This window comes from Talpa europaea (assembly GCF_964194135.1).
Source record: "Talpa europaea genome assembly, chromosome: 12".
NCBI lineage: Eukaryota > Metazoa > Chordata > Mammalia > Eulipotyphla > Talpidae > Talpa > Talpa europaea.
This window is the reverse complement of record NC_140079.1, coordinates 70958132-70972256: the sequence shown is the minus strand read 5'-3', so window position 1 is coordinate 70972256 and position 14125 is coordinate 70958132. Positions and strand designations below refer to the sequence as shown.

The following is a 14125-nucleotide window of genomic DNA, read 5'->3' as shown; positions in this document are numbered from 1 at the left end:
CTCCTGGCTGAAGGTCACCCTGCCATGCAGACACCAGTGCTTGTGATGTCACATGTGACTCCACACTTTCTACTCAAAAACCTAGCAGGGTGCTGCCCTTGGAGCTCTTCCAGCTCCTGCAAGGCCCCTCTGTGGACTCATCCTGGGCCCCACCTCCCATCCCAGGACCTGGTCTAGGTCTCATCCACTCAGGAAATAAGAATGTGCCTTATTTTTGCTGTGACACATTCTCCACCTCTCAAAGTCCATCTAATGCTCATCAGAGAAACTGCAGGCATCTGTTGATAAACACCCTGGACCTTTAGCTTCATCTCAAACATCCCCCCAAGGCTCTTTTCTCTTTCTCTAAGAATAAGATCTCTGTAGCATCTGAGGCCCTTAAAATGAAGTCCATTCTGGACACAGTTTTAAACTTGCTCAGCCCTGGGATGGCTGAAGGCTAGAACAAGAGTCTCTTTCTGCATTCCAGGAGAATGTGCTGCAGAGGCCCTGAGACCCTGGACATACTTCCTTCCAGGTTAATTAACCAGTGTGGATAAACTCCCTTCTGCTCCAGACAGAGAGGAGAAAATTAGCCCTAAGAAAAACATTGAAACACACAGTAAGAAATAAACCCATAAAGCACATACTTCTAAAGACTTGCCCCAAACTACATTTGATAGCTTATTTGTTCTCCAGTAGAAACCAGAGAAGACGAAATCCCCAGCTCATGAAAGACAATTTTTAAATCGTCTCAGGTTTTCTTCTCATTGTATTCCAGTGGAGACTTCTAGTTATTTTCCTGATTATAACACTTTTATGATGGAGAAAAACTTCACCGACACTCTACATTTATTTTCCTTTATCTCGAAGGAGTCTGGATCTGAACTGATCAACAGAGCCACCACTGCCCATGTGTGGTTATTGAAAGCTCAGTGAGTTAAAATTAGATTTAAGACATAATTCCTCAGTTGAGTGGCCACCATATGTCAAGTGCTCAGTGGCCATGCTGGCTGGTGGCTCCACCCTGGAGAACACAGACTAGAAGTTGCCATCATTCCAGAGAGTTCTGCTGGATAGCATTGGTCTGGGCTGACCTCCCAATCTGGGCTGATTAAAGTCCCTTTGAAATAGTACAGAAAGGTGGACTTCCCCTGGTGGCACAGCGGTTGAACGCTGGGCTCTGAAGCTGCCCGCAGCCTCTGAAGCACCGGTTCGATCCCCGGCCCCCAGCGAGGGTCCCACGTGGCACGCAGACCTCTCCTGCTGCGCCCGCTGCTCCCCTCAGCAGTGTATTTCATCAATCTGCCTATTCTGTCCCCGCTCTGGCGAATCCTCTCACCCTCCTGTGCTTCTGGCTGTACCCAGTGTTGTATAAATAAATAAATAAATCTTTAAAAAAAAAAAAACGAAAAAGAGAAATAGTACAGAAAGGTAACATTGACACAGAGGATTTATCAGACTCAGAGACAAATAACTTACCCTTTGAAATGTGGCTAAAAAAACTCCTGGTGGTTCACTCATCTCACTCTTAAGCTGTCCTGGGTGAGGAGAGGTGTTCTTCCCAGCATGGGGCTCCATTGCTGTTAGAGGATCCCGTCCTTTGGCTCTGCATCCCTGTGATGGCTGGTGAGGAAAAATGAGATTGGCCTTGGCATGAAGTGAGTCAGCTCCTCAATTCTCAGGACCTTTGAGTGCACTGAAGCTCCTTATTGTTTAATCCTCCAGTTTCATTCCTCTCCACCCCTACCTTGAACCTTAGCATACAGGCCTGGGATTTCAGTTCTGAAAGCATGCCAGTATCTTCCTTAGCCCATTGTTTCACATGTTCATTCTGACTCACATCCTCACCTTAATTCTCATACATTCCTGCTCTCAACTGACATATGGCATTCCCCAGGAACAATTTCTGCACCTGCATACTCAAGATTAGGTGACTCTCCCTATGCCATGCTGTCATGGCATGCTGTCATGGGCTAGTGACACAGGGATATTTCCACTGACCCGTCTCTGGAGGCAGAGTTCATTGTTCTGTTCCCAGTGCATGATCCAGAGTCACACAGTTAGGGGTTGATGGCATTTTTTTTTTTTTTCATAAGCAGGGAAGGAATACTCCCTGAAGCAGTAATTTGTGAGAGCTTTTGCTGAATAAATTACAATATATCCTGGTCCAAACAAGTAGCTTTGAGCTTCCTTGTGTCCAGAAAAGATTTGTAACAACTGCAACCAAAGCTATCAGATAGTCTCCCTCTGAGTCAGTTCGCCAAAACCCTGACCTCTTGCAGAGGCCTTGCTAGGTAGGAGTGGAGGGAAGAGGCTGTGGACAAGCCTCACATCCTGAGGCCATGTACAGGCCTCTCATTCTAAGAGAATGAAGATGAGCCTAGGCTGGGAGAAGAGGGGCAGAGGCTGGTAGGGCTAGTGGCCCCAGGGCCCCTGGCTCCTCTCTGCAAACCCTGGAAAGGGAGCAGACTCTGCAAGCATGGCTGCAGAGTGTAGGTTTTTAGGGGGCCCGACGTGTCATCAGTTTGGAAGCAGCAGAGTTGCCAATGTCAGGGTCCAGCAGGGTTTGGGTGGTGGGTCCCTCAGCAACTCCTGGTGGCCTCTGATAGGTGAGCACTACCATGAGTGTCCGGGCCAGCCGGGCAGATCAACGCGGTACCCGGGGGAGGAAGCAGGGGCTTGGTATGGGACAGGGGTACGCGAGGAGTGGAGACAAAGCCAGGATCATCGCCAATCTCATTTATTCAGGAATGTGTACAATGTTATATAGGGTTCAGAGGAGGAGGTCTCTCGTTATCTCTAGCAAGGAGAGACCACCAATGCAAACAAGCCACAGTAGCAAGCAGGGGGAAAGGTTCAGACGTCACAATAGGAAACTTGAAACCTTCACTCGAGCTAACATTCAGTACCTGCTTCAGGCAAGAACCCGGATGTTCAGGTCTGGGCCCCAGGTCTGGGCCCCGACACATGAGACTCCAGGAACCATTACATGACCTGGGTCATCAGAGAGGAAACCCTGGTAACGAGTGTTGAGTGACTGTGGGACAAAGGCCCAGAGACTTACTCCATTTGATTTGAAGTAAATAGAGATGAAATGTTTCTTGCTCACCTGAGTTTCCTGGGTAAGATTTATATCCACACATAAATGGATGGCTTAGTGATTGATGGCACATACATGTGATGGATGAAATAATAAGCTCATTCAAACTAACAGTGGAAAAGTAAGAAACACCCAGAGGGAAATAAACCTCACATAGGCAGAGACCTATCAATGGTGCTAATCACCCAATTTTATTCTCTCCGGATGCCGTTATTTTAACCTAAAAATCTGGATCCATCCAGTTAAGTTCTTTCAATATATGAAGGCCTGAAAGATCTTTATCAAAAATCTTTAGAAAATAGAGAATGAGTTGATGGAGAGACTGAATCCACACCCGTAACAGGCACACTGTGCTGGTTGTGCCTCTGAGCGTGTGGTGATTTTGCTTTTGCCCCACCTCACTGAGGAAAGTGTGAGTGCAGTGTCTGTGCTGCTTGCAGCTAGGTCTTCTTTTCTCAGCCCCCTGACATTCCAAAATCCCATACAATTTGATATACCCTTTAAAAAAAAAAAAGATTTATTTATTTTTGCATACAAGAGCTGGGGTACAAGCCAGGGGTGTGGGTGTGAGAGGATTCACCAGAGACAGAGTGGGGAGCAAAACAGAAGATTGACTGAAATACACTGCTGAGGGGAGCAGCGAGCAAGACAGGAGATGTCTGCTGTACCATGTGGGCAGCTCCCTGTTTGGGGATCGAACTTGTGCTGCAGTGGCTGCTGTTAGCTTCATAGTGCTGTGACTTAACCCCTTGTGCCACCAGGGAGGTGCTGATATACCCTTTTTGTTTTGATGGCTTGATTATCAAGCACACCTCTTCAAGCCAAGCCTGGTAGAACTCAGTCTCTATTGATTTTCTGTAACATTTGATTTTCCAGGTCTTACCCACCTGGAAAGTGATTTGAATCCCATTAGTTGAAAGCTGTCATGACTCTTCCCCTAACCTCTGTTTCCCTGAGGGGGTACCTCCCTGGTGGGACCCATATGAGTTAAGTTTCTCGTTGGACTTAACTGTTATCCACTTTTATGAAGCTCATCAAACTTCTTTCCACATTGCTGACATCACTGCCCTCCACAAGAGCCCATGTCAACTCCAAGGGTGCTGTCCCCAGGGCTTTTGAAGGTGCTCACAGGCACCAAGGCTGGGTGCTCCCTCTTGGTTCTCAAGCAGACAAAGCTCTGCCACCTTTCCCCATGAAGCAGGGGGAACTGATGGCTCCCCAGTCCAGTGAAGTACCATCCCTGTATCACTGCCTCCCTCTATGGCCGAGCCCTCAAAATCACAGCTTGTATAGCTTTTACCTGTTACCTCCTATCTTCAAAACACTCAGGATCCATGGGGACAAACCGGGAAAAAAATAAATCTATCCTCCCATCTCCAGTTTTCCCCAAATGTCCCAAGTATATAACATCTCTTCTATTTAGGACTAAAAGTCCTTGGACAAATTAAGTTCTCCTAGTTCTGTTCAATTTCAGACATGTCCTAATCTCACTTTACGGTCCCTGCCGTATAAGAAAGTGATAACACTCACTAATTTGATGGTGCACCACTCATTTTTATTTCCCCAATCTCCACCACTTACCTATACTGCCTCTTTCTAAGCCACAGACACAAAAGTAAGATGCCTCCTCTGCCAGCCAGGATCCCCTAAGAATTACATGAAGCTTTAGTTAAGATTTACGGTTTTCTATCTTCTAACCTTCCTACAGAAAAGTCTGAAACTACTGTTTCAGCCTGTCTGAGAATTGTCTTCTGTGCCCAAGTGGACAAAGTGAAGTAAGCTAAAAATTACGTGTCAGAGCCTCAGGACTTTCATTATAATCTGATCACAAAATATTGACTCATTTGTTTTCAGATGCCATGTCGTGCTCATTACAATTTTTTTCTCAAATATTTCCAAACCAGGAAAAATATATTTGTCCTTAAGTTCCACTCAGAATCATACCTTCCTCGAATATCTCCTTTACCCCTATCCAATCTGCAGCCTTTCCTTCCTAGTCTAAAAGGAAAAAAAATAAATCATTTAGTTTTTATGCCTGTATTTCATCATTCACTGACCTGTTACAACACATCTCATTAGAATGTAGCAGTTTTTGTCTGTTTTCCTCACTTGTGAGCCTCAAGAACTGAGGCTGTGTCCTTTATTCATTCATTGATTCGTTCATTCATTTAGCCAATAAGTATCATTTCATTAAGCACCAATGTTATCAGCCCTCTATCTCAAGAGTCACCACATGAGTGGTTTTTGCCTGAGCAAAGGGGAAGAAAGAGTTCACTGAGGAGTAAATAATTGCCCAACACCTCCCCAAAGCAATCTTCTGTTTTTTGTTTCTTTCTACACTTTTGCCATGACACATCAACTTGTTCTGCAGTCTGGAACGTTCCCTCGCCTCTTCAAATCCCTTAGAGCAAAAGACTTCCAAAAAAACAAAAAATCCCTTTATGTGAAAGGATGGCTGAATTTGTAACTCCAACTGATTCCCCAAAGTCCATATTCCTGAGAAACACTGTGTCATCACAGCCTCAGAAACTCCTCTCTTGACTGAACCCTAATATGGACACAAACCTTTCCCTCCACTTTCCATAGCACAACTTGGCCAGACTATTAGATTCAGGAAAACAATGCTAAGTTCTCAAGGACAGAAAAACCTAATAAAGCAGAACTTGAATTTGTCTCCTAGACGCAACTCTTCTCTGGTCCCCAGGTCTGCTTACCCGACTCCAATGGCCTCTGACTTCTTTTCTTCCAACTCAAGTTGTGGTAGCTACGTTTAAAGATTTTCTCATATAAGAAGAAAATGTTTTAAAAAATGTTCCATGCTCACACACACTTAAACATAATAACTCCTATATCTGAAGAGCCTTCCAAGAACAGCCGCAACCTGTTCATTTGAATGCTGCTGTTTGCTACTGAGCCATCGGTTATGACCTGAGGCACTTTTGTCATCTTCTCTGCTTAGCCCATGGGGGACTACACTGTCAACCACACCCCTCACTGACCAGGGCTTTTCTGAATCTCCCTGGAGGCCCCACCTGTTTTCAGTGATTTCAAGTTTACATTGCAACTTGTCTTCTCTAAACAACTAAATAACTGATCCACGCTCTCACTTCAAAATACAATTTTTAAAAAAAGAAAAAAAAAAGAATAAGTCCTTGAGAATTGAGCCCTGGGCAAGAAAAGTACAGTAAGTGGCTCCAAATGATCAACTTATACAAAAATATCTTCTTTATTGTATAGCTTCTATGATCAGTTACCAAACTAATCCAGTTAAATTGTAACTACTTTTTCCAGCCTCTATTGATATGATTATGTGATATTTCTATTTCTATTTGTTGATATGGTGAATTACACTGAATCATTTGCATTTGTTGAACCATCCTTGCATCCACAGATCACATACCACTTAGTCATGATGTGTGAGTCTCTTAATGTATTGCTGGATTTGACCTAACAGTATTTAGTTGAAAATTTCTGCATCGTGTTAATTAAAGATATCAATTGTAAAAAAAAAAATACAATTTTTAAATGTTCATAATTTAAAGAATTTACTGACATGAATATGACAGTAAAATAGGAAAATTCAGAAATGTAAATCTGTTATTGAAACTATACAAACTAAACAGCTATAGACAAATATTTGATTGAAAGAAATGATGGCAAGAACTTGAAGTAAATTATGGGAATTGTGAGTAACAGAGAGAAAGCAATTAAAAAAACCGCCTAATGCTATAATGGTAATCATTTTGCAGTGTGTAAGTGTACCAAGTCAATATATTGTACACCCAAAGCTTACAGTTATATGGCAACTACATCTTGATAAAATGGAGGCGGGTCTGTCAAAATCTAGCTATTCCCAGAGTTGTGAAATTTCATCTGCCCCTGCCACCCCTCCCTCAATCACACCTGCACACCTAGGAAGGTCCAGACATTAGGACCTGGGTCGGTGATGCCACCTAGCCCAATCTGAACCATTCCCTGTGTCACTTGAACTTTCTAGAACAAAGATACGAAGTGTGAGCCCAGAAGATCACCAACCCCACGGAAAACCAGGTGAGAGTGTGTAGAGCCGGAATGCAGAGGGAAACCAGAGAGAACATCCTGGCAGCCTTCCAGGCACCCAGCCCTGCCTCTTTACATTTCTATTGGCAATTTAGTTCCATGGCCAGTAGATTCCCCCGTTGTCTTATGGTGCTTTAAGTCAGGTCTCTCCCTTGAAACAAAAGCTCTGACTAATGCTCGTACTCTGTTTAATTCAGCAAACACTTAAGGAGCACCTACTATACATTGAGCATGAGTTTTGCATTTTACAGAAATAACCGCACTTCATCATTAATTTAATTAGACCCTGTGCTCTCTGCTCTCAAATTCCAGTCTAGCCAGGAATCCTGGTGCAGTGGTGACTTCGGAGCCAGTTTTCAGGATGTAAGGGTATTCCCACATAGATGCAGCAGGGCACACATTCAAGCAGAAGAAACACTCAAAGGAAGGTAGAGACTTGAGGCTGTACATGCTTTAGAGTAACAAAAGGCTTCATGTTTCTGGGGCTTAAAGTATAAAAAGTAAAAGGAAAGAGAGGAGAAATCAATAGGTAGGGACTCATAAAGGCCATGAACATGCTCGGGAGACTGTGCTGACAGATCCTCTAAACCAGGCATCTGCAAAAGAAGTAAGCACACACAGGGAGGGGCAAGATGCCACTTTCAACTCACCTACCCAATTTGTGGCACCCCATGCAAAATGAAAATGCAGGGCCCCTCGCTCCAAATATCTGAGAATTCCAAGACTGCAACAGCAAAGCATTAAACCAAGCACGGTCCCCTCTCTGAGCAAGGCCACAGATAAGATTCACACACCCACAAAATTCAGGCAAGAATTAAATATGGAAGCAGCTTATATTCATGTTTACTGCATCCATTCCTAATTTCTATGAATGCCCTGTGATGTACAAGATATAGTTGCAGTCTGCATATATAATTCACAAGTAAATAAAAATGGAAATATTGGTAGTGTGTGCCTAATGTTTCAAAGGGATTGTGAATACAATCCATAGCCGGTAAGGACGCAGCCATCTCCCTGAGATGGGGCAAGTCCCCGATGCAGTTTGCTGACTGACCAGGAATGTGAGCGGGAGAGGGACAGAAGATGACAGAGAGGCAACAGAGATGGGAGGGACAAGGCAGAGAGGATGATGCCAAGAAGGGGTTTTTGACTTTCCTCTACTCTCGCAGCAGGTAAGACAGGAGAAGTCTGCTGCACCATGTGGGTTAGCTCCCTGACGGGGGATCAAACTCAAGCCATAGCGGTGATAGCACTGAGACTTAACCCCTAGGCCACCAGGGAAGCCCCAGAAGAGGAATTTTTTAAATGCAAGCAAAGCTGTTCCGATTTGCTTCAGAGAAGGAGCTTCCAGAATGGAAGAAGCAAGACACTGGCTAGTCAATTTTCTGAAGCGTAAGGAGAGTCAATCTGCCCAAGCTCCATGCCAATCACTACATCACACAGATGAGGGCACACAGGTCACCTGTGGGCAGGGGCCATCCTGGGTCTGGCACAGCCCTGCCGACTTTGCCCCTGAGTGCCCCAAGCCAGGCTGCTGGCCATCCACCTAGTAACTGCTGCAACTGTACAGAATTCAAAGCAAAGGTTGAAGAATGCAGGAGCGTGATCAAAGAGAAAGAGAAGGAAAGATCAGGATCAGGCAAAACAATAATTCCATCAAGCGGCAGAAAAGCTGGAAGCTCTTTAAGTGGAGGAGGGGAGCAGGAGCCTGAAGATAGGACCAAGGGAAAGCTGGGGAGAGGCAGTGAGTCGTCATCACTTCCTTTCCCCCTTCTTTTTCTTAATCTTTTTTAAATTTTTCCAACCTTCTTTCCATTTGTTTTTATTCTCCTTTATTTTCACAAGGGACTTTACACAGAACTGAATTCCAACATTCAGGTGAATGTTTTTGTTCTGTTGAAGAGGACTATGGAAAATCCATTCCCCAGCCATAAAAATGGGCTGTGCTAATCTTTTCCTTAGTGAAAACATTTATAATCATCAAAATTAGTGAATAAATAGCACATTTTCCACCTAAAAAAATAATGTAAATGTATAAGCATGTAATTTCACAAATGTTAGAGGGGTCATCTGATCAGGGAAAACTACATATAAAAAATCATTAATGAGATGTGCTATCTTTAAATTGCATTTCTTGGATTATAAGAAAGACTGCATGTTATTTCAAATCTCCTCTGGCCTCTGATTTATGTCCAGCTTTTTTTAATAATTTTTAAAATTCCCATTTCCCTACCTGCTCTGTTCCCAAAAGCATGATGCTGAGTCAAATGTGAGCTCAGCCTGTGGTCCTTCCCTCCCTTCTCTGAGGAGTGAAAGCAGCCAGAGTTATAGTTAATCTATGACAACAATAGGGTTTCACAACCTCCTGCTCTGCAGGGATTTCTCCATCCTCAGCAGCATCCAAAGCATTTCTTTGCTCTGCAGTCTTCCCTGGAATTAATTAATTCATCAAATATTTATTGAGAACATACTATGAGCCCACACCATTCTGGAGCTTCAACACAATTGAGAATAATGTCTCTGCTCTCACGGAAGTCACAGCCTAGCTGGGGAGGCACACAATAAAGGAACGACAATAAAACAATTTTTTAGACAGTGAAAGCTGCTAAGAAATAAATAGCAGATGATGAAACAACCAGGAAAGATCCTTTCTGAGGAGACTTCTATCTGAGACAGAACACTTTGGGGCCAGTCCCTGGAGGATCTGGAGAGCATTTTGGGTACAGAGGAGAACAAAGGCTGAGGCCTGTGGAAAAAACAGTTACAGGGCAGAATGAGGGGCATCCTGGATCCCCAAATCTGCCTGCTCTAAACGGGTTCTGCCATCCTCCACATCAAGATAAAACATTCTCTAGTAAGACCTTCAATAAAAAGGACTTTAATACAATTAGTGCGCAATAGAGAATTAGTGTGCAATAGAGAGAAGAGAAAGAAGATAGTTAAAATAGTTTCCAATGAAACACCCAAGTTACCCATCCCCTCAAATTTTGGTAAATTCCAAAAAAAGTTTGGCCCAAAGCATGGCAGCTGAGGCCCAAAATATTGTCATAAGTCTAAGTCCTACTGGTGGGGATCCATAGCAAAGGGGCAGGAAGGGGCCAGGCAAGTTTGGAAGGAAAAGAACAAAATCAAAATATTAGTCAGATAAAGGCTGCCATTGCCAGCCTCCCTACAGATCTCTCACCCACGTCTCTGTCTCTTCTAAGCGTCTCCTTCCAGGTCCCCCAAGTGCCTGGTACAAGTCCAAGGCCAAGAAGAAAGCTCAGCTTCCCATGTCACTCTGCTCGATGTGCCTCCTCCAATCTTTTTCGTCTTGTCTCTCCACTGCAAACTTCTCATCATCAGCTTCTCATCCCTGCTCTACTCCACCCTTCCTTGCGTGTGGCAGGAAACCTGGAACCTCCCCTTTCTACGGCTATCACACCGTTAGAAAGCCAGGGGTATTTAAACTTGCTGACATAGGAGACCCTGGTGATGGCAGTGATTCTGTGCACTTCATGCAGTTTCTGAGGTCTGACTGCTCACCCTAAGCACCACTAGCAAAGGTGTCACATCCCAGGCATCTTACTTTAACTCCCAGATAAGCAGACAGCAGGCAGATAGGCAGACAGCAGAATCCTTCAGAGAAGTAGAGACCCACCAAGGAGAGGAATCAGAAAGCACAGGTCTTGAGGGCAAGGAAAAAGTATGTATATGCAGGCTTCTCCTCAGGAGGAGACTTAATCTAATTTTCATTTGAAAAGATTGTTTGCTCTGCTTAGTGGAAACGGGAGACCTGTGTGGAATGCCCCCTCTTGGAGACTCACCTCCCCACAATGTGTGGACACGTCTGTGCTGTGTGCTCAGTGCCGCCAAGGCCTTTGCTCTTGTGGGTCCCCACTACACATGTTCTTGGCCAGCTCCGACTGTAGCAGCAGGAAGGCACAGAGCTGGTTCTCTGTGATCTGAGCAGAATGGGTGAAGGAGGAGAGCCCTGGAGCCCCCGGTGGCTTTTTCAGGCTTTAATTGAGTTTATCATGTACACGACAGGCTGGAGCCTCCTAGCCCCCAGCGAATCTATACTCTTTCTGGGTGTTCCGGCATTCTCTTGTGGCCTCTACTTCTCTGCTGGTTCTGTTCTTGTTCTCTCTTTCACTCTCCTCTGGTGGTTCTGCTCCCCTTGACGCTGCCCTTATAGGCCACGTCTCAGCCCAGGTGAATCCCACCTACGCATGCCCACACCCTACTCCAGGTGCCCACCATCAGGCATGCATTCAGGACCACAAGGATCCATCATCAGTCCTAATGGTGGGAGGGTAGAAAAGCCTGACATCATTTACCCTACACCACTCAGCCACCATCTGTCCTCAGAGTCAGAATTCCAGGCCCAAAGTGCCTTGGACTTTTCAATGACACAGAAATCTTCCTTTCCACTCTCTTTTCCTCAGAAGTGCCACCTGGGGTGGCTCCCCTGATTCCCCACTTCTCCCCAGTTTCCTCTGTTCCTTTGAAGTTTCCCCACCCAGCACGGCATGGCATGGCGTGCCCTCTGCCACTCCCCCCATCCCCACCCACTCTCCCTAATCCTTCCAATCCCTGCAGGACCAGCCCTTCAAGCAAATTGAAGAATCAGACACTTGGTGAAAGATGAGCATTGGCAAAAAAACACACTAAATTCAAGAAAGAATTTAAGACAATCCAAAAAGCAAAAACTTTAAGTGACATTACAAGCCTTAAGGAACTCAATATGCCAAACAGAAAAAGAAACCAGCAATACAAAGGCAGGTTTGAAAAGATAAAAAGTTCAAAATATAAGGATAAAGGACACAGTTAAAAGTGCCCCAGCTGATAAGTGAGAAAGAAGATAACAGCAATCTCAGAAAGAAAACTGGTGGTTCAGAAGAAAAAAAGGAAAACAAATTAAGAAAAAAGGGAAAACAAAACATTTCTTTTTTAATTTTTGGAATCTTCAACTTGAAAGAATTAAAGATAATTCTAATTTATAGTGAACACACCTTGATGATAGGGACAAAATGCTGGAAAATCCTATTCCTGTATTGTAGAGCTAATATAATAAAGCACATTAAAATGGGACGGGTGTGCCTATTAAGGGAAATGAAATGTTGGCAGGACTGCAGTTACACACCTGCCATCATTCAGGAGAATAGAAACCAGCTCACCTGCTTTGAAACAGACTCTAAATTGCAGTGGTTCTCAGCCTTGGCTGCCATTGGAATCACCTAGGGAGCTTTAAAAAAATATTGATGTGGGTCCCACCCCAAAATGTCAGATTTAATTGGCCTGGAATGTGGCCTGGAATGTGGCCTGGGATTCTAATATGTGGCCCAGAACCTGTGGCTGCTCTGTCCCTTGTGCTGATGAGGAGAAGGGAAATACAGCTCTCTCACCTCCCCCACCCTTCACCCTGGCTACTCCAGAGCCATGTATATGGGATAACAACCAAAAAAAAAAAAAAAAAAAAAAAGCCAAATAAAAAAAAAAATAAAATAACAAACAAAATCCACCGGAACCAGAGACTATGAAAATATCAGACATATTCTGCAGGAGTAACTTTAGTGTTCAGGGCAGGGCCTCAGTGTATATGGCTCAGAGGATCAAGAACTAAAGGTCTTACAGAAGGAAAGCATTGCAAGGTCAGGACAGGGCCTCAGGCCACAGTGGGGTCCCCATGAACACCTCCCCGTGAGTTTCATACTTCAGCGCCCACAAGTCCAGGACGTTAGGTCTGAAGGTCCAGCCAGCATAGACGGCTTTCATGTCTTCCTGCGACAGCACAGAGTCCCACATGTACACATCTCCGTGTCTCCCACCAAGGACTGCTGCATATCAAAGGCACCACCCAAAGAATGCTGCCCCTGTCCCAGGATGATGCTGGCATCGGTCCCGATGTAGTAGCCCTTCTTCAGACACCTCCTCACCATGGGTTTCCCATCCACCCAGAGCTCCGCGATCCCTGAGGCCAAGTGGCAGCTGGCACAGACATGCTCCAGGGCAGGGAAGTGCACAGGAGACCTGAAGGACACCTGGGCGCCACTCACGCCCACACTGTACACTCCATTCCCTCGCCTGGACAGGAGAATGTCTTCTGTCTGCTTGCGGGTGGTGTAGAAGAAGAGGCCATAGGTGCTGGGCAGGTCGGTGCAGAAGCGCGGGCACAGGGTGAAGGCCATGAGGGGCTTCTCTGCCTGTGCCTTCAGGGTCACAAAGGAATTAGCTGACTCTTCGGGCAACACAAAGACCTTCCCATACATGTCTGCAGGGTATGAAACAGAGGGGAAATGTCAGCTTGTTAAGATTCTTTGGCCACAAGCTGTGTATAGCACAGCTGGATCAGATACCACAGGCCCTCTCCCCAAACCTCATCACACCCTTTCCCCACTGGGCTCACCCTGAACTCTGACACCAGACCTCACCTACCTATCTGGAGGAAAGCGCCTGGGAGGCTGATGACCACCAGGAAGCATGGCCACAGGGTCTCCATGACCCTGCCCCCTACCTCGCTCGAGGCCCAGAAGCAGGCTGTCCTCCTGGCGAGGCTGGTCGGCACCGAGCCCGCTTGGCTGGGCAGCTGAGATCCCTCTGCCTCAGGTCAGCTCCACCCTGGTCTTATATATGTGTCTCAGCCGATGGGTAAATGATTTTCCAAAATTGCCCCTTAGAACCATAAATCAAAGCTCTAAGAGCAAAGAAACCAAGATAAATCACAGAATGAGAAATCAATAAGGGTTATTTATTGGAGACTCCAGGTGCCCGAAGGCCCTCAGCAGCCCTGTGTGGCAGTGCTTGGAGACTTTACACTTACATCCTTGGACTATATCCTGGGGAAATGCTACAAAACAAGGAGGTGAGGCTTTATCACAAAAACAACCATGACGTTACCTAGGGTAGTGAAAAAACTGAAAATTGGAGCATGTTTAAGTGCTAAATAAAATGGTCAGTTATAACATTGGTTGTGAATTTTATCCTGCAATGTATAAAAATACA

General features: G+C 45.1%; 1 protein-coding gene across 1 annotated transcript; it reads right to left on the bottom strand.

The window, feature by feature from the left end:
- Window positions 1-12894: 12894 nt before the first annotated feature.
- Window positions 12895-13622, bottom strand: LOC311181669 (C-reactive protein-like; the record flags this gene model as incomplete). The annotated part of the gene is made up of 2 exons (XM_084250111.1): window positions 12895-13394; window positions 13559-13622. The coding sequence occupies 2 exons, from the start codon at window positions 13620-13622 to the stop codon at window positions 12895-12897; spliced, it is 564 nt and encodes a 187-aa protein (XP_084106237.1).
- Between the last annotated feature and the right edge of the window lie 503 nt (window positions 13623-14125).